General features: G+C 39.3%; 1 protein-coding gene across 1 annotated transcript in view; it reads right to left on the bottom strand.

The window, feature by feature from the left end:
- Positions 1-262: 262 nt before the first annotated feature.
- BCHE (butyrylcholinesterase) overlaps positions 263-19,037 on the bottom strand; it is a 105,723-nt gene continuing 86,948 nt past the window's right edge. Inside the window, exons 3-4 of the mRNA XM_038749856.1 lie at positions 14,790-14,956; positions 263-1,106 (exon numbers count right to left, since the gene is read on the bottom strand). Coding sequence (XP_038605784.1) covers positions 982-1,106; positions 14,790-14,956 — 292 coding nt within the window. The 3' untranslated portion in view covers positions 263-981. The remainder of the gene's footprint in view (positions 1,107-14,789; positions 14,957-19,037) is intronic.

The following is a 19,037-nucleotide window of genomic DNA, read 5'->3' as shown; positions in this document are numbered from 1 at the left end:
GAGGCCACTCTTTATCCTTTCATTTTCTAAATGCAACATGTTGGGAAGGCAGGTTTACCTTCAGACCACCTGGATGAGTAAGAAAACTATAATGTGAATAAAGATCCTTTCTTAGTCACCATTTCTGCCTTCCTCTTTACATACTGATGCCAGATTTTTCTAGGCATCAGAGGAACACATTTGATGATCCTTAGATTTTTAATGCACACATTTTTTTTAACATAGATTGTGCATGTCTTGTTCGATCAATTGTAGTATTGAATATGCAAGAACAAGCTTAGGACCTTTAATAATGGCTTACTAATCATCTAGTAAACATCTCATAATTATGAAAGGGAAAGTTAGCTAAGATGATCAAACGTTCTCAAACGAAAAGCTGATGCATTGTTGCAGCTTATCCTTATACAGTAATTGTAATTATTTACTTGTTAACATCTGGCATGGAGATTGTGTCTTCTGAAAGGAACCCTTTGTGTAGACAGCCAGATGTTATTTGCAACTTTCAGTAGTTTCCATTAACACAATGACAATACGGAAATGATAACATAAATTAACAGACTCTCAAGTAAATGAAGAAATGATTTAAATGATGAAGTTTACAGTTTTGAGAGTTCTAAAAAATCTGTGTCGTTTTCAAGATTATAGATATGAAGGCTGACATAAATGTTGAAAACTGCATTTTCATTTTCAATTTCTATGTATAATGTTTCTACGAAGCAAAGCTTTTAGGCAACTGATGTTCATGATGCATTATTTATCCACAGGCTTTCATTTCCACAATTTGATTTAGTACTTTCTGGGCATTGTTTATTGCTCTATAAGATAAAATACAGCCTAAGAGATGTGAGAAATCAATAACGTGTTCCTGCATTTGATTTCATTTACATAGAATGCTTTCTTGCTAGGCATGTAAGAGAAGTAATGGTATGCTTGCCTGGTTCAACAGTAATATGGACATCCTAGAATGGGTGAGCCTTTTAATTAGAGACCTCTACAGCTTTCCTTTTTGCTAGTGTAATCATTAAATTGATTTTTCCAGTCCATCATGTAATTGGTCCAGCGATGGAATCCTGCCTTCCACTCTTGTTCTGCTTCATCAATGTTTCCTGTAAAACATGAAATGGATATATGAATCTAAACCTCAATCTGTGTATACATTAATCGAAAAATAATTTTGATTACCAAATGCCATTTTCCCTAAATGCAATCATGCCAGCTTTGTGCATCGAAGATATGACCAATTCAGCAGTCATCATTCTGTCTCTAGTCTAGAAAGCTACAAGAAAGAATGGTTACTGAGTATGGACATTTTTGCCAGGCTTAGTTAAAACCAATCTAAAATGATTGTTCATTTTATTACTTGTTCAAAAGTTTGATGATTTATCTTAATTTTCTAAAATATACCCCTTTTCAATTTTTCAAATAGTTTTGAACAGCAGATATCCTAACTTTAAATAATTTTGTTAATAAATTCCAATTCATCCTGTTATATTTGGGTAGTTAATAAAGCATAAAGACATTTCAATTTTAGAGTACTTAGATTTATTTTTTAGGTAATGAATGGGATTTAAAATAAAGTCATTTCACTTTTCTATGCCTCAGATCCCTCATCTGTAAAATGGGGATTAGGACTGTGTCCAACCTGATTACCTTGCCTCTACCCCGGCGCTTAGAATAGTGCCTGGCACATAGTAAGCACTTAACAAATACCATAAAAAAATTATAATCCCATGTGACTTGAGGACAGGGACAGAAGTTTTCATTTCTATTTTATTCTCCAAAGTGAATACTAGAGTGCTGTATACACAGAAGGTGCTCTGATATTCTGAAAACCTGAAAGAACATATGATTTAGAAATGTTGTTTATTCTGTTTGCCTCAACTTGAAACGTATAAACCAAGACTTTCTGTGTGTCAGGATTTTTCATTACAGCCTTATTGTGACTTTTTTGACTACATACCCTTGTATCTAGCCCCCAAATTTAGCACATATTAAGCAATTAATATATACCATTATGATACAAATTCTTGTTATTAATCAAATATATCCAGTTGATGCATCGAAATATGATTTTGTACTTCACACAATTGTTTCAGAGTTAAAATATTGTTTTTTTTGCTCTTATCTTCCAATTCTTAAAGTAAACATGTAAGTAATTTGTCCCCAACCTGGAATTTTCAGTTTACCCTAGCTTTTATCTATCAGTGGCAGGTATGGAGCATTAATTCTGTGCAGAGCACTGCACTAAGCACTTGGATGAGTACAATACAACACAGTTAGTAGATATATCCCCTGCCCTCAGTGAACCTTACAGTCTAGGTAAGCAGGTAAGTTTATCAGGAAACCAGGACAATCTGGATCCCTGTCACTAGCCATGGTTCGCCAAATTTTCCTTATGTCATTCATTCATTCATTCAATTGTATTTATTGAGTGCTTACTATGTGCAGAGCACTGTACTAAGCGCGTGGGAAGTACAAGTTGGCAACATATAGAGATGGTCCCTACCCAACAGTGGGCTCACAGTATAGAAGGGGAGACAGAGAACAAAACAAAACATATTAACAAAATAAAATAAATAGAATAAGCATGTACAAATAAAATAAATAAATGAATACAGTAATAAATACGTACAAACATATATGCATATATACAGGTGCTGTGGGGAAGGGAAGGAGGTAAGGTGGGGGGGATGGAGAGGGGAATGAGGGGGAGAGGAAGGAGGGGGCTCAGTCTGGGAAGGCCTTCTGGAGGAGGTGAGCTCTCAGTAGGGCCTTGAAGGGAGGAAAAGAGGTAGCTTGGCGGATGTGGCGAGGGAGGGCATTCCAGGCCCGGGGGATGATGTGGGCCGGGGGTCGACGGCGGGACAGGCGAGAACGAGGTACGGTGAGGAGATTAGCGGCAGAGGAGCAGAGGGTGTGGGTTGGGCTGTTGAAGGAGAGAAGGGAGGTGAGGTAGGAGGGGGCGAGGTGATGGACAGCCTTGAAGTCCAGGGTGAGGGGTTTTTGCCTGATGCGTAGGTTGATTGGTAGCCACTGGAGATTTTTGATGTTTAATGTGGCACTGGATAGGTTCTTGAGGACTAGGGAATTGGGGCTTGAATGTTTCTGTAGAAAAATGATCTGGGCTGCAGAGTGAAGTATGGACTGGAGTGGGGAGAGACAGGAGGCTGGGAGGTCAGCAAGGAGGCTGGTACAGTAATCAAGGTGAGATATGATAAATGCTTGGATTAACATGGTAGGAGTTTGGGTGAAGAGAAAAGGGCAGGTTTTAGCAACGTTGGGAAGGTCTAACTGGTACAATTTAGTGATGGATTAAATATGTTTGTAGAATGAGAGACAGGAGTCACTGATAAAGCCAAGGCTATGGGCTTGTGAGACAGGAAGGATGGTATCGCCATCTACAGTGATGGAAAAGTCAGCGGGAGGACAGGGTATGGGTGGGAAGATAAGTTTAGAGAAGAATGTAAGCTTGTTGTGGACATAAAATGTATCTACCAACTCTGTTATACTGTAGTCTCCTAAGTGCTTAGTACAGTGCTCTGCACACAGTAAACACTCACTAAATACAATTGATTGATTTTTGGATGGAGTGGTAGAAAGGGGGAAGGGAAAATAGGTAGAAAGATGTGGGGTAAAGGGATGATTTTATTTATTTATTTATTTTATTTATTTATTTATTTATTTATTTATTTATTTATTTTTAGGATAGGGGAGACATGAGCATGTTTCAAAGCAGTGGGAAGAATCCAGTGGAGAGTGCACACTTGAAGATGGCAGTTGGGAGGGAAGAAAGAGGGCAAGTGCTTTGATGTGATGGGTTGGAGTCAAAGGAGCAGGTGGAGGGTGTGGATTTTGAGAAGAGACAGGAGATCTCCTCTTGAGATACTGCTGGAAAAGATGGGAGGTTTTGAGAAGGGGCAGGAGGAAAGAGGAACTGGAGAGGAGCAGGGGAGATTTTAAGGAGATAACCCTTGATAGCTTCACTTTTCTCAGTAAAGTAAAGGCCAAGTCATTAGGGATGAGAGATAGGGGAAGTGGGGAGTCAGAGATTTTGAGGAGGGAGTTGTGCATCTGAAACAAATGGCAAGGGAAGTGGGCATTGGAATAAGTAAGGATGGAGAAATAATGTGGCCGGGTGGATGAGAGAGCAGAGTTAGAGCACCCAAGGATAAACTGGAAGTGGATAAGGTCAGCATGATATCTGGTTTCGTGCCAGCAGCACTCTATACTTTTTCCAGAATGTCCTGTCCTCTGCCATAATCTGCAACCTTTCTAACAGTTCCTCTGTTATCTTTGTTAAGGTCTCTGTCCATCTAGATGCTGGTCTTCCATTTCCTTGTTTTCCCTGGACTTTTCCTAGCATTAGTGTCTTCTCCAGAGAATTAGTCCTCCTGATTATGTGTCCAAAATATGCTTATCTAGGTCAAGTTATCTGGCCTTCCAAAGACCATTTGCTTAACTGCTCTAAAATCCATTTGTTGGTTTCTCAGACAGTCCATGGTATTCTCAAAAGCCTCTCCTTCAATATCACTAGTAAAAAATGCAATTCTTACCCTTTTATAACCTTATAGTTGAATGGGGGAGACACATCAGTACAAATTGCCCCACTTACAATTGATAATCAATGGCATTTATTGAGTATCTACTGAATACTAGACACTGTAGTAAGCACTTGGGAGAGAACAACAGTAACAAGACAAATATTCCCTGCCCTAGACGAGAGTACAATCAACTGGGAGAGACAGAAAACATTTATTTTCAGCTAGAGAACACTGGAGGAAGTGGGAAAATGTATACGAATGACAAATAGAAGGGAGGAAATAAATGCATTTCAAATCAATAAACCGATCTATATAAGAGTACAAAGTGGTAGATAGGTTGATTATTTGTGTCATCCTAACAGCCACTTCACTACGTTTTTATTTCTACCTTCCTCAGCACTTGTATATAAATATATGAAACTGTATATACGCTGTGCAGGGTCAATTATGTATTCTCATTATTTAATTTGTAAATATTTTAACATCTGTCTCTTCACTAGAGTGGAAATATGTTTAAAATATGAGAACGTGTCTTTTTTGTCCTTTCCCAGACACTTTCTGTTTTACCCAGAAAGGCTCAATCAAAGCTATGTCTTCTATGCTCCACAGATGTGATGATGCAATGCTGTCCTTGACAGTTCAATTGCAAAGAGCTGCGGCAAATTCATCCAGGAAGAAACGCTACCCTCTTCTTGCCCTTGGGGTTTAAGGCTTTCCCAGCCCTTGGCCCTCAGCTTCCTGTGCCTCCTTTCCACACCCTAATTCAGCCCCTTTGCCCCTCTAGTTGTGTTGAACACACACACACACACACACACACTCATATTCGTGTCCTTTAACTTATTTTTTTTTAGCAGCTTCAACACTACAGGTTCTATCAGGGACTTTTGGTGTTACTTCTGCCTCTGAGTTGCTGCACAGGGGAATAGGCTGAGAGCAGCAATAGTAAAGTGCCAGTGGAATCTAGCCATCTTTTAGCTTTTAAAACAAGAAGCTGCCAAGAGGGGCCGAGTTTCAAAGCCTGGGCCTGCGGCTATATATTTATACACATCTGTAATTTATTTATTTATCTATTTATATTAATATCTGTCTCCCCCTCTAGACTGTGAACTCATTGTGGGCAGGACTGTGTCTCTTCTTATATTGTACTCTCCCATGTGCTTAGTACAGTACTCTCTGCACACAGTAAGCATTCAGTAAATACAGTTGAATGCAAGGAAACCAACTAAACTGATAGAAATCAAATTAGAAATCAAATTCCCCGGTTGGTGTGCAGGGGAAATGGGGAGCCTAGTAGATGATTTTGGTGAGTGGGAAGTGGGGACAGGATAGTTCAATAAGCAGGGAAGGAGTAGGGCTGATTTTATATACCCAGGTGGGAAAGGGTCTCTAGCTCCATGAATTTCAACTGTAAAGATGTCACACCCTTCAAGCGCCACATGACAACGTGGGCAACAGTGCTCCATTGGTGGGTAACTGCATAAAATGATATCTTCTCCTCCTTCCCTGACAAACCTCTCATTTCCCCACTCTATTCACTTTATGGTTTCTTCAAATATCCTATTAACATTGCTGAAGGCAGAATACTATTCATTCATTCATTCAATCATATTTATTGAGCACTTACTGTGTGCAGAGCACTGTACTAAGCACTTGGAAAGTACAATTCAGCAATAAAGAGAGATAATCCCTGCCCACGCTGGGCTTAACAGTCTAGGCTGGTCACCTAAGCGTTTTTGCCCAAAAATGGCATTTCTTCAATCCATATGTTGTTATACTGCAGATATAGCTCTTACTACAACATTTACATCACACCTGGATTTAATGAACATACAGACATATATATATAGATGATACCTAAATCTACAGCTTCTCCCCTGATCTCTCTCCTTCTCTCCAGGTTGGCATCTCCTCTTGCCTTCAGGACATCTCTACTTGGATGTACTCCTGTCACCTCAGATTTAACATGTCCAAAACAACTCCTTATCTTCCCACTCAAATACTGTCCTCTCCTGGATTTTCCTGTCACTGTAGATGGCACCACCATTCTTCCCATCTCACAAGCCTGTAACCTTAAAAATCTCTATGCTCCCACCCCTTCACTCTTGTCCTTATGAACTAGCAGGCTATTTCATCAATCAAATTGAAACACTCAGGCATGATTCTCTAAAATCTCCCCATTACCTCTTCAGTTCCACCCTTCCTCTGCCCCTTTATGAACTTTCATCTTTCTCTTCCATTTCCTGCTTCCTTTCAAAATCTACCCCTTCAACATCATTCCTTACACCTCATCAAAACACTTGCTCCCTGCTTTTTCGCCTTCCCTAATCATTCATTAATTCACTCATTCAATCGTATTTATTGAGCGCTTACTGTGTGCAGAGCACTGTACTAAGCGCTTGGGAAGTACAAGTTGGCAACATGTAGAGACGGTCCCTACCCAACAGCAGGCTCACAGTGTAGAAGGGGGAGACAGACAACAAAACAAAACATATTAACAAAATAAAGTACGTACCAGTAAAATATATACAGTAAAAAATGTGTACAAACATATATACAGGTGCTGTGGGGAGGGGAAAGAGGTAAGGCGGGGGGGGATGGGGAGGGGAAGGAGGTGGAGAGGAAGGAGGGGCTCAGTCTGGGAAGGCCTCCTGGAGGAGGTGAGCTCTCAGTAGGGCTTTGAAGGGAGGAAGAGAGCTAGCTTGGCGGGTGGGCAGAGGGAGGGCATTCCAGGCCAGGGGAAGGATAATAATAATGGCATTTATTAAGCGCTTACTATGTGCAAAGCACTGTTCTAAGCGCTGGGGGAGATACAAGGTGATCAGATTGTTCCACGGGGGCTTCACAGTCTTCATCCCCATTTTACAGATGAGGGAACTGAGGCTCAGAGAATAATAATAATAATGTTGGCATTTGTTAAGTGCTCACTATGTGCAAAGCACTGTTCTAAGCGCTGGGGGGGATACAAAGTGATCAGGTTGTCCCATGTGGGGTTCACAGTCTTAATCCCCATTTTCCAGATGAGGTAACTGAGGCTCGAGAAGTTAAGTGACTTGCCCAAGATCACACAGCAGACATGTGGCGGAGTCGGGATTCAAACCCATGACCTCTGACTCCAAAGCCCGGGCTCTTTCCACTGGAAGGATGTGGGCTGGGGGTCGACGGCGGGACAGGCGAGAACGAGGCACAGTGAGGAGGTTGGCAGCAGAGGAGTGGAGGGTGTGGGCTGTGCTGGAGAAGGAGAGAAGGGAGGTGAGGTAGGAGGGGGCGAGGTGATGGACAGCCTTGAAGCCCAGGGTGAGTAATTTTTGCCTGATGCGTAGGTTGATTGGTAGCCACTGGAGATTTCCTCAACTTTGTCCCCTGCTTTCAAATGTGTGCACATATTGCCTTTCCTAAAAAATCCCTGCCTTGACCCCAGAGTACTCTCCAGTTATCACCCCACATCCCTCATAACCATTAATTCTAAACTCCTTGAACAAGTTGTTCACACCTGCCACATTTTTTCTCCAGCAACTCTCTCCATGATACTTGGATTTTGACTTCCAACCCCTCCACCCCATGGAAACTGCCCTCTTCACAGTCACCAATGAGTTTCCTCTTGCCAAACCCAACAGCGTCTACTACAACCTAATTCTCTTAGATCTCCTAACTATATTGGACACTGTGGACCAACCTCTTCTCCTGGAAATACTATGTAACTTTGGTTCTAAAATCCATCCCTTCTTCTCCATCTTAACTAGGAATGTGCTGATCCAAGCACCTTTATCCTACCCCAACTTCTCTATCAGCCTCCTCACTGCCATCAGTTTCTCCCCTTTCCAGTTCATTCTTCATTTTTCTAAAAGAAAAATCATATTGAGTCTCTTGCCATTGACACTTTACTCTGGAACTCCTGTCCCCTTAATAGAAGACAGATCACCTCCCTCCCCATCTTCAAACCTACTGAAATCATAACTCCTCCAGGAAGCCTTCCTTGGCTAACCTCTCATTTCTCACCACATTCAATCTCCTTTCTGAGATGCCAGTGCAGTTGGGTCTGAACCTCTTGAGCACTTTGACATTCTCCCCACTACCAGCCCCACAGCAGTTATATAGAAGATATATCCTTATATTCTATCAGCAGCGTATTTTATTATCTGACTCCCTAACTGGCTTGTAAGCTCCATGGTGGCCGGGATCCCACCTACATAGTCTATTGTATTTCACTTTACAAAGTGCTTAATAAAAGTGTTCTGTACACATTGAGTCTTAATAAATACCATTGATTGTTTAGAACCAAAGTGTCTTTTCTCAGTAGACAGTTTTTTGGGAGTTATTTTTTACTCTTTGTGAAATTATTTAGCATTTTGAATGCATTTGAATTTTGAATACAAAAGTCAAACTAAATAAACAGTTGTATTAATTAAGAGCTTACTATATGCCAAGCACTGGACTAAGTGCTGGGGTAGATACAAGTTAATGAAATTGGACACAGTCCCTGCCCCAAACATGGCTCGCAGCCTAAGTAGGAGGAAAAACAGGTAATGAATCCAAATTTTACAGATGAAGAAACTGGAGCATATTTAAGTGATTTGCCTGAGGTCACACAGCTGGCAAAGCTGTAGGGCTAGGATTAGAACCCAGGTCCTCCAGCTCTAGCTCTTTCCACTAGACTACCCTGCTTCTAGTTACTAATACTATTATTAATATTCAAAGACACAGGGATCTCTAGACAGAATGTAAATTGACATTAACCCATAAACACAGGGCATAAAACAAATTATGTCACATCTAAAAAGAAATCATAAAAAATGTCAATGGAAATTAAAATCTAGTGTGTACCTCCTAACCGGATTTTCTTTAAGGTACGAATGTTCACCTATATTGAATATATAATTTCACAACATCGGCGCATTATGTAAAAACATTTTTGCCTAACATTTGTGAGGCTACTCTTGTCTGTCATCGCTATCATTAACCAATCTCATAATTGTATTTAATGAATGCATACTGTGTGCATGTGTGCACAGCATTGTACTAAGATCTTGGGAGACTGCAATAAAATGGAGTTGGTAGGCTCATTCCCAACCCAAGATGAGCTAACAATCCAGGTGCTTCCCATCATTGCTAAGATTTATTGAATTGCTATAGTGTGCAGAGTTTGGAAATATATGATGGAAGTTAGACACAGTTCCTGTCCTTGGAGAATTTGTAATTTAACGGGGGAGACAGACAGAAATTGCTAAAAAACAGTAGGTAAAAGGATGAGGCTGTGGATGCATATGCTCTAAACAGAATTAGGCACAATAGCTGATCGATTGATCAATCAACCAATTGATGTGGCCAGGAAGATGGGTTTTTAGTGTGCTTCCTGGAAGAGGTCACTTTTAAGAAGCCCTTTTAAGGTGGGCAAGGCCATTGTTTGATAGATTTGAGATGCAAGGGATTCACACATCGTGGTAAAGGATGCAAGCAATATGAGAAGGTCTCAAATAAGGCACAGTTAGACTGGCCACAAAAACAATTCTTCAATTATTCAAAAAGCCTTGAGAAAGTAACAAGCCTTCCTTGATTTTTTTTTTTTTTACTTTTCAAATTTTTAGTTGGATTAGAACCAGTACACCACTAGAATCAGTAATGTTATCTTATCCGTCCATTTTCAAACTTGAGCATGTGAAAAAAAAATTCAGAAAATGATGAAAAACACAAATATTTTTTAAAGTTTAGAAAAAAATGGATTTATTAATGGGGAAAGATGCAGGCATACTAGAATGATAACATTGGAACTTTGGGTTGTAGTATTCGTCGACCATTTTTTTTTAATTTCCATTTTTGATTGGCAAAATATTGAGATTTTCCTTAGACATCATTCTAAAAGGTCCACTTTTTAGGTGTCCCATCTTTATTTTCAAGGTTGGGCTTTGCATGAGCCACACACAAAATCAAATAAATTGAACTGGATCTATGTCAAATGGATGATGGGCAATTTACCATTTAGACCATGTCTAGAACTATTTAAAAGAAAAGAAAAAAAAAATGCTGAAGATGATTTCCTTTCCTTGACTTGATTTTGGCTTTCCAATCCCATTTATCCATGTAATGATACCTAATTATCAATTTAGGCAAGTGGTACATTTCTTCCTGCATGACTTTCAGAGGTTTATGGATTTAGTACCTTAAACGTATCTATGCACAAATGCTTTATAAAACGTAATACATTATTTATGTAGAATCATTTGTTAAGATCTTATTGGAATTTATAATACAATTTTAAACCCTGAAAATCGAGTCAAACTATAAAAAACAGAAAATGAAAAATCTAAAATAGAAAAGGAAAGATGGGATTGAAATAAAAACTTTGTGATTTGCCTGTTTGGGGTTTATGATCATAATTGAACAACAACAATAATAATTACAGTATTTGTTAAGTGCTTACTACGTGTCAAGCAGTGCTCTAAGCGATGGGGTAGATACAAGGTAAGCAGGTTGTCCCACTTGAGGCTCACAGCCTTAATCCACATTTTACAGATGAGGTAACTGTGGCACAGAGAAGTTAAGTGGCTTGCCCAAGGCCACCCAGCAGACAAGTGGTGGATTAGACAAGTGGGATTAGAACCCACATCTTGTGACTCCCAATCGCAGGCTCTTTCCATTAAGCCACACTGTTTCTCAGTTGAAGACACAAGTCAATCAAGACACATCATTAATTATTTTGAAGCAATTTAGGTGGGCTAGCATCTTAAAGGCAGACAGAGATTAGAGAGTTAATCTTAACCAATCACTGCAATTCAAGGCTGAAAGTTACAGTTGACTAACAAAAAGGCAAAAATAGGTATTAAATAGGTATGACATCTTAATATATGCAGCTATATAATTGACATTCACCTTGCGACATTTTTCAAACATTTAAGTATTGCTTACACTAGTACAGTGCTCTGCACACAGTAAGCGCTCAATAAATACGATTGATTGAATGAATGAATGTGAAATACTTTTTTATTTTGTGATTTTATACGGGAATCTAAAATTATGGATTAAAAAACACATTTTTAAGTGAAAGTAGTTATCATACATATTTAAAGATAAACATTTTGACATAAATGCATCTTGGTTATTTGTTTTCAAGGATTCTTGGCAACATTTTCAGGAAAATTTATTAAGTATTTGTGTGGAAGAGCACTGTTAAATTGCTAACTCCTAGAAGACAGAAACCATGTCGGTTATCCATTTGTACTCTACCAAACACTTAGTACAGTGCTCTATATATGAAGTTGCCTTATGTATTCAAAGAAGATACCACTAATTCTGTTTGGGCACTCGTGCTGATTTCTGTTCTTCTTCCATGTATCACATACTCAACAAATATCATGTCCACCATGCAACACTATGGCCCACAGCCATATTGTGAAGTTTTTGAATTAAAAAACACATTTTTAAGTGAAAGTAGTTATACATATTTAAAGATAAACATTTTGACATAAATTCATCTTGGTTATTTCTTTTCAAGGATTCTTGTCAACATTATCAGGAAAATTTATTAAGTATTTGTGTGGAAGAGCACGGTTAAATTGCTAACTCCTAGAAGACAGAAACCATGTCGGTTACCCATTTGTACTCTACCAACCACTTAGTACAGTGCTCTATATATGAAGTTGCCTTTTGTATTCAAAGAAGATACCACTAATTCTGTTTGGGCACTCGTGCTGATTTCTGTTCTTCTTCCGTGTATCAAATACTCAACAAATATCATGTCCACCGTGCACTATGGCCCACAGCCATATTGTGAAGTTTGATAAATACTATGAAATATTGATTCATCATACAAATTCTACTTTCAAGAACATTGCTACCTAAAGCAGTAGACAGGTTGACACAAAATGAATTTATACAATTGGAACATGAAGGAAAACATACCTATAACTGGAAACAATAAAAGTAAGTTTTTTTAAAAAAATGAATAAATAGCTAAAGGAATAAATTCTTACAGCTGTAAGTGACCTAATCAGAGAGGTGGATATAGGCTGTGTTAGTCTTTGGACATCAAAAGATCATCTCAAAGATACCAGTCAATCAATCATCCATAGGGCTTACTGGGGGCTGAGCACTGTACTAATTGTTGGGGGAATATAATACAATAGAGCTGATTCACTTTCATTTTGCTGGAGGAAAGTTTTACAGGCAAATGTATTCAGAATGACTATTGTTTGAGTTTTTCTTATATTTGGGAATATTTGGGAAGTTCGCACAAGGACCATGATACCTCTGATACCAAAAAAAAAAAAAAAATCCAATAAATCTCTTTATTGTCTCTCATTTAGAAATATGTACTGTAATTTAATTACAAATTAAAAATAAATGACGTGCGGAATAAATGGTATAGGTTCTTAAAACTTGGCAGATCAAGAGTGTTGCTGCCTCGTTATTTCTATTTGAATTACACACAAGGCAATGCTGTTGGCCTGCTAAGGGATGCAGAAGCTTATCTATTGGTATATATTATGTCACAGAACATTTGGTAATGCAAAGTACACTTGTATATCAGAGATGTCCCCCAAACAGATGGAGATTATAATTACAATTTCATGAATAATGCCTGTTGATCAAAAAAACATATTAAGCAACTGTGTGGTCTGAACCTGGCCCAAGTGCACAAAAAACAATCCACTCCTTTGCAGAATCTTCTACACAATCTGAAATCATGATGTACTGCATGAAAAAGAAATAAAAAAATACAAGTGAAATAGTCTCAGCTAGTGGATGAAATTAAAACAAATTTATTTGGTTTTGGTCTTTCTGCCGGGTGTGTATGTGCATTTTCTCCTTTCTGAAGAGTAGAATTGTGAGTAGAATTGAAAAGGTTGGACACTTTTAAAATCAGTAGATCCTTAGGGATGTGTTTAGCGGTCTATCGGATACTATTCATTCATTCATGCAGTCGTACTTATTGAGCACTTACTGTGTGTAGAGCATTGTACTAAGCACTTGGGAGAATATAATGTAACAATAAACTGTCACAATCCCTGCCCACAATGAGCTTACAGTCCAGAGTAGCCCATCAAGCATTTAGTACAGTGCTCTACACACAGTAAGCACTCAATAAATATGACTGAATGAATGAATACTACTAAGACTACTATTACTACTATGACTAGACTACTACTACTACTACTACTAATATTTGTTAAGTGTGTACTATGTGCCAAGCACTGCAGTAAGCATTGGGGGAGCTACAAAACACTCAGGTCATACACAGTCCCTATCTCACATAGGTCTCTGATTCTAAGTAATAGAGAGACCTGATATTTAGGTCTCAAATTCTAAGTAATAGAGAGACCTGATATTTAATTCCCATTATACAGATGAGAAGAGTAGAGAACACAAGTGATCTGACTCCCACGCTCATCCACTTTCCATTAGGCCATGGTGTTTCCCTTGGAAGGCAGCCAGGAAAATTATATACCCTGAATGTGTTTAAGGAGATAACAAGTCTTTTTTGACTAATGAATAATGGTGTTTGAACTAGATATTCGGAGTCATTTTTCTAGGTTCATTCTATAAATATCTACTTGCTATCAGCTCTCTGAGAAGCAGTTACTTTCACTATTACTGTGAAATTGAAATGAGCTAATTCTTTGGGGCATAAATCCCTGTGGGCAGTAAGGTAATTTTGGAGGCTGCATTAACTCTTTCAGTTTAATGTTGCTTCATTAAGCCATCTTTTATTATCCATAATCATTATTTTACTAACTAGAACTCTCTCATCTGAAAGAGTTTTGCAGCTTTCCTAAATGTGCCTGTAACACATAAGGTCATAACTGTGTATAATGGAAGCCAAATCTTGGGGAAAGAGGCAGGAGAGTGTGGCTACAAATAAACAAAACCCTTTCATTTGTAGCTTCTAGTTATACAGATTAACACAGCCTATTTTTGAAATTTATATCGATTAAAAATGTATGTAGTTGAATTTTTTTATTTGAGAGGAAAATATACACTTGGGGATTCTAGGAAATAGTCTCAAAAGTAGGTATTTATTCCTTGATTTATTGTTAGAGTTTATACATACTTATAGGCTTAAAAATTGTTGAATGATATAACATTATGAGAAATAATTTAGTAATTTCAATGAATTTTGAAAACGGCCTTTGTAAGACTATGCTCCATTACCACATTATTGCACATTACCTAAGTTTGCCTCCTCAGGATTCTGCTTAGATATAAACTGAATTTAATAATCCAGTTATTCATAAAGAAAAATATTTCAACACTTACCTGCCATCTCCAAGACTTTGGGAAAAAATGTTTTCCAGAATCGGCATTGCTGAGCACGTAATTTGGTGTATATTTTGGGTGAGTCAGTGTTCAGTGTAAAGTACTTCTGTTCTGTACTTTTGAAGACTGGCCATCTTGTTCCATTACTCTGAGTCCCATTTGGATTTCTAAATGATTTAACAGAGATATTTGTTTTCCCTTGATAACAGACTGTTAAAGTATATTCTATTTTAAAAAATCAATATTGCCATTTCCGTTATTATTCTAACTTCCTTAGAAATGTAACCATATAAATTATGCACCAAAACAGAAAATGCAGAGCTTTTAATCTTCTAAAGGTATTTATTTTCAAAATAACTAATTATAAAATAAAGGTAGGCATAAGGGCACTGACTAGAGTCCAGAAATGTACTGGAAACCCTATTTTGCAACTGGACTGCTTTATCACCTTTCTCATGTCACTTTGCACTGCATAAATTCCCAGAGCCAAAAGCTGTAGACACCTGCTCCTTATCTACTAGTGATAGGAATATAATTTGTTGAGTAGCTACTTGCCATTCTCTGATGCACTAGGAATTTGGGAAGAAAGAAGATGAGGTGTTATTGTTTCCTACCCCACAAAAATACAAGAAGCTTTAGACTCTGTTAAAGGTGAAAGAATCAGTGGGATTTATTGAATGCTTACTTGTGTGACGAGCAGAGCACTAAGTACTAGAAAGATTTTTATAAAGACTATAATAGAGTAATTAGACAGGATCCTTGCCCTCAAGAGGCTTACAACTCATAGGGGGAGACAGACAATAAAATAAATTACAGGGAAATTGAAAGGTCTTTATCCTAAACCTTCCAGTCCCTTCAGCTGCCTTCTAGACTGAAAACCACCCCTTCCTCCTTGAAACCTGGTCTTCACTGACAATGTCCTCTCGTGGTTCTGCTTCTATTTCTCTGATGACTCCTCCTCATTCTCTTTTGAAGACTCTCACTCTGCTGCCCACACCGTGGGGCATGATCATGGCCTAATGGAGAGAGCATAGGCCTGAGAGTTAGAGGATCTGGGTTCTAATTCCTGTTCCACCACATGTCTACTATGTGACCTGGGGCAAGTCACCTAATTTACCTGTGACACAGTTACCACTTCTGTAAAATGGGGGTTCAGTACCTGTTCTCTTTCCTGTGAACAAGGAATATGTCTGTGTTACTGTCATGCTGTACTTTCCCAATTGCTTAGTACAGTACCCTGCACACGGTAAGTGCTCAATAAATATGGCATTACTTAGCTTATGAAACCTGTGTGGAGCAGGGACTGTGTTGGACTTGATTACCGCATATTGTATACTCCCCACCAGTTAGAACAGGGTTTGTCACTGTTCAAGGGCTTAATAAATATCACAATTATTATTAATTATTAAGGACCTGGTTTCTAATCCCAACTCCACCACTTGTTTGATGAATGACCTTGGGGGAGTCACTTAACTTCTCTGTACTCAGCTAACTCATCTGTAAAATTGGAATTAAGATTATGAGACCCTTATGGAACGAGGACTGAGTCCCACCTGATTTACTTGTATCCACCGCAGTGCTTAGTACAGTGCCTGGCACAAAGTAAGTGCTTAAATACCATTAAAAAAAACAAACAAAAAACCCCTCTGACAGTGGGGGTCTCTCTCACTGACACCTCAAATTTAGCAAGTCCAAAACAGAACTCCTTCTCTTCCCACCCTGTCCGCTTGTCTTTCGAATCACGGTGGACACTACTGCTATCCTCCCTATCTCACAAACCTGTAACCTTGGCATTGTCCTCAGCTCATCTCTCATTCAGACCACATATTCAATTTGTCACCACATCCTGTCAGTTCTATATTCTGACCTGTCCTCTCCATCCAAACTGCTACTATGCTGATCTAAGCACTTATCCTATCGCACCTTAACTATTACATCTGCCACCTCGCAGACCTCCCTGCCTCCTGTCTCTCCCCACTCCTGTCCATACTTGAGTCTGCTGCATGGATCATTTTTGTACAAAAAAGGTCAGTCCATGTCTGCCCACTTCTCAGGAACCTCCAGTGGTTGCCCAACCACCTCTGCATCAATGAGAAATTGTTTACCAGTGGTTTTAAGACACTCAGTCACCTTGCCCCATCCTTACCTCATTGATTTCCTATTCCAGCCCAGCCTACATACTTAGCCAACTTACTCACTGAATCCCGGTATCATCTATCTCACCACTAAGCCCTTTCACATCCTCCTCCTGGCTTGGAACTTCCTCCTTTTCCATATATATGCCAGACCACCACTTCCTCACTTTCAAGGCATTTTAAGGTCACATTTCCTCCAAGAATCCTTCTCGGCTTAAGCCCTCATTTCTCTGGCTCCCTCTCCCTTCGAATAATAATGATAATAATAATAATAATTATAATAGTATTTTTAAGCGCTTACGGTGTGCCAAGCACTGTTCTAAGTGCTGGGGTAGATACAAGGTAATCAGGTTGTCCCTCGTGGGGCTCACAGTCTTAATCCCCCTTTTACAGACGAGGGAACTGAGGCACAGAGAAGTTAAGTGACTTGCCCAAAGTCACACAGCCGATAAGTGGCGGGGCCAGGATTAGAACCCTTGTCCTCTGAATCCCAGGCCCAGGATCTTTCCACTAAGCCATGCTCCTATTGTGTCATCTATACACTTCAGTCTGTAACCACTGGGCCTTTGAAATCTTTACCACACTCAACCCCACAGCACTTACATACATGTCTTTGAACGACATATTATAAATCAATTATTTGTATTAATGTCTGTATCCTCCTATAGACTGCACACTCATTGAAGGCAGGGAACATATCTATCAACTCTGTTGTATTGTACTCTTCCCAGCATGTAGTATGGTGCTATGCACATAGTAAGTGCTCAATAAATACCATTAATGATGTTGATGGTGATGAGGACAGCACTTAGAACAGTGCTTCGCACATAGTAAGCGCTTATCAAATGCCATCATTATTATTATGAGGAGGTCATAGGGGAAGCAAGAGAGTCTGGGTTATGTACCTGAATTTGGTGTGTGTGTGTATGTATGTCTGTGTGTGGGAGGTAGGTGGTAATAAGTGATGATGATGATGGCATTTGTTAAGTGCTTACTATGTGCAAAACACTGTTCTAAGCACTGGGGAGGTTACAAGGTGATCAGGTTGTCCCACGGGGGGCTCAGAGTCTTCATCCCCATTTTACAGATGAGGTAACCGAGGCACAGAGAAGTTAAGTGACTTGCCCAAAGTCACACCACTGACCCAAAGTCACACAGCTGACAATTGGCAGAGCCAGGATTTGAACCCATGACCTCTGACTCTCAAGCCTGTGCTCTTTCCTTTGAGCCATGCTGCTTCTCTAATAATAATGATGGTATTTGTTAAGTGCTTACTATGTGCAAAGCACTGTTCTAAGTGCTGGGGGGATACAAGGTGATCAGGCTGTCCCACATGGGGCTCTCAGTCTTAATCTCCATTTTACAGATGAGGTAACTGAGGCCCAGAGAAGGGATATGACTTGCCCAAGGTCACATAGCTGACAAGTGGCAGAGGCGGGATTAGAACCCACGATCTCTGGCTCCCAAGCCCATGCTCTTTCCACTGAGCCACGCTGCTTTCAAGTGCTTAGTACAGTGTTCTGCACACAGTGAGTGCTCAAGGAATTTTTGTACAAATTTATTACTCTATTTTACTTGTACATATTTACTATTCTATTTAGTTTGCTAATGATGTGCAAATAGCTATAATTCTATTTGTTCTGGCGATTTTGATTCCTGTCTACATGTTTTATTTTGTTTTCTCTCTCCCCTTTCTAGACTGTGAACCTGTCGTTGGGTTGGGACCGTCTCTATATGTTGCCGACTTGTACTTCCCAAGCGCTTAGTACAGTGCTCTGCACACAGTAGGCACTCAATAAATACGATTGAATGAATGAATGAATGAAATACAATTTTTGAATGAAGTATTTAAGTACTTAGGCAGTAAGGATTCAAATGCATGGGTGACACATAAGGGAAGGACAACAGGGAGGAAATGTAAGGTGGGAACTTGAGTGAAAAACCAGGGAAAGATTGACCTCGGGCATGTCACTTAACTTTTCTGTGCTCCAATTATCCCATCTGTAAAATGGGGATTAAGACTGTGAGCCCCATGTGGGACATGGACGGTGTCCAACCTGATTACCTGATCGGTTTATGTCGACCCCAGCGCTTAGTACAGTACCTGACACAT

Source organism: Tachyglossus aculeatus, chromosome 1, assembly GCF_015852505.1.
Source record: "Tachyglossus aculeatus isolate mTacAcu1 chromosome 1, mTacAcu1.pri, whole genome shotgun sequence".
NCBI classification, from domain to species: domain Eukaryota; kingdom Metazoa; phylum Chordata; class Mammalia; order Monotremata; family Tachyglossidae; genus Tachyglossus; species Tachyglossus aculeatus.
Note: the sequence above shows the minus strand (reverse complement) of the source record. Positions and strands in the feature narration are given on the sequence as shown.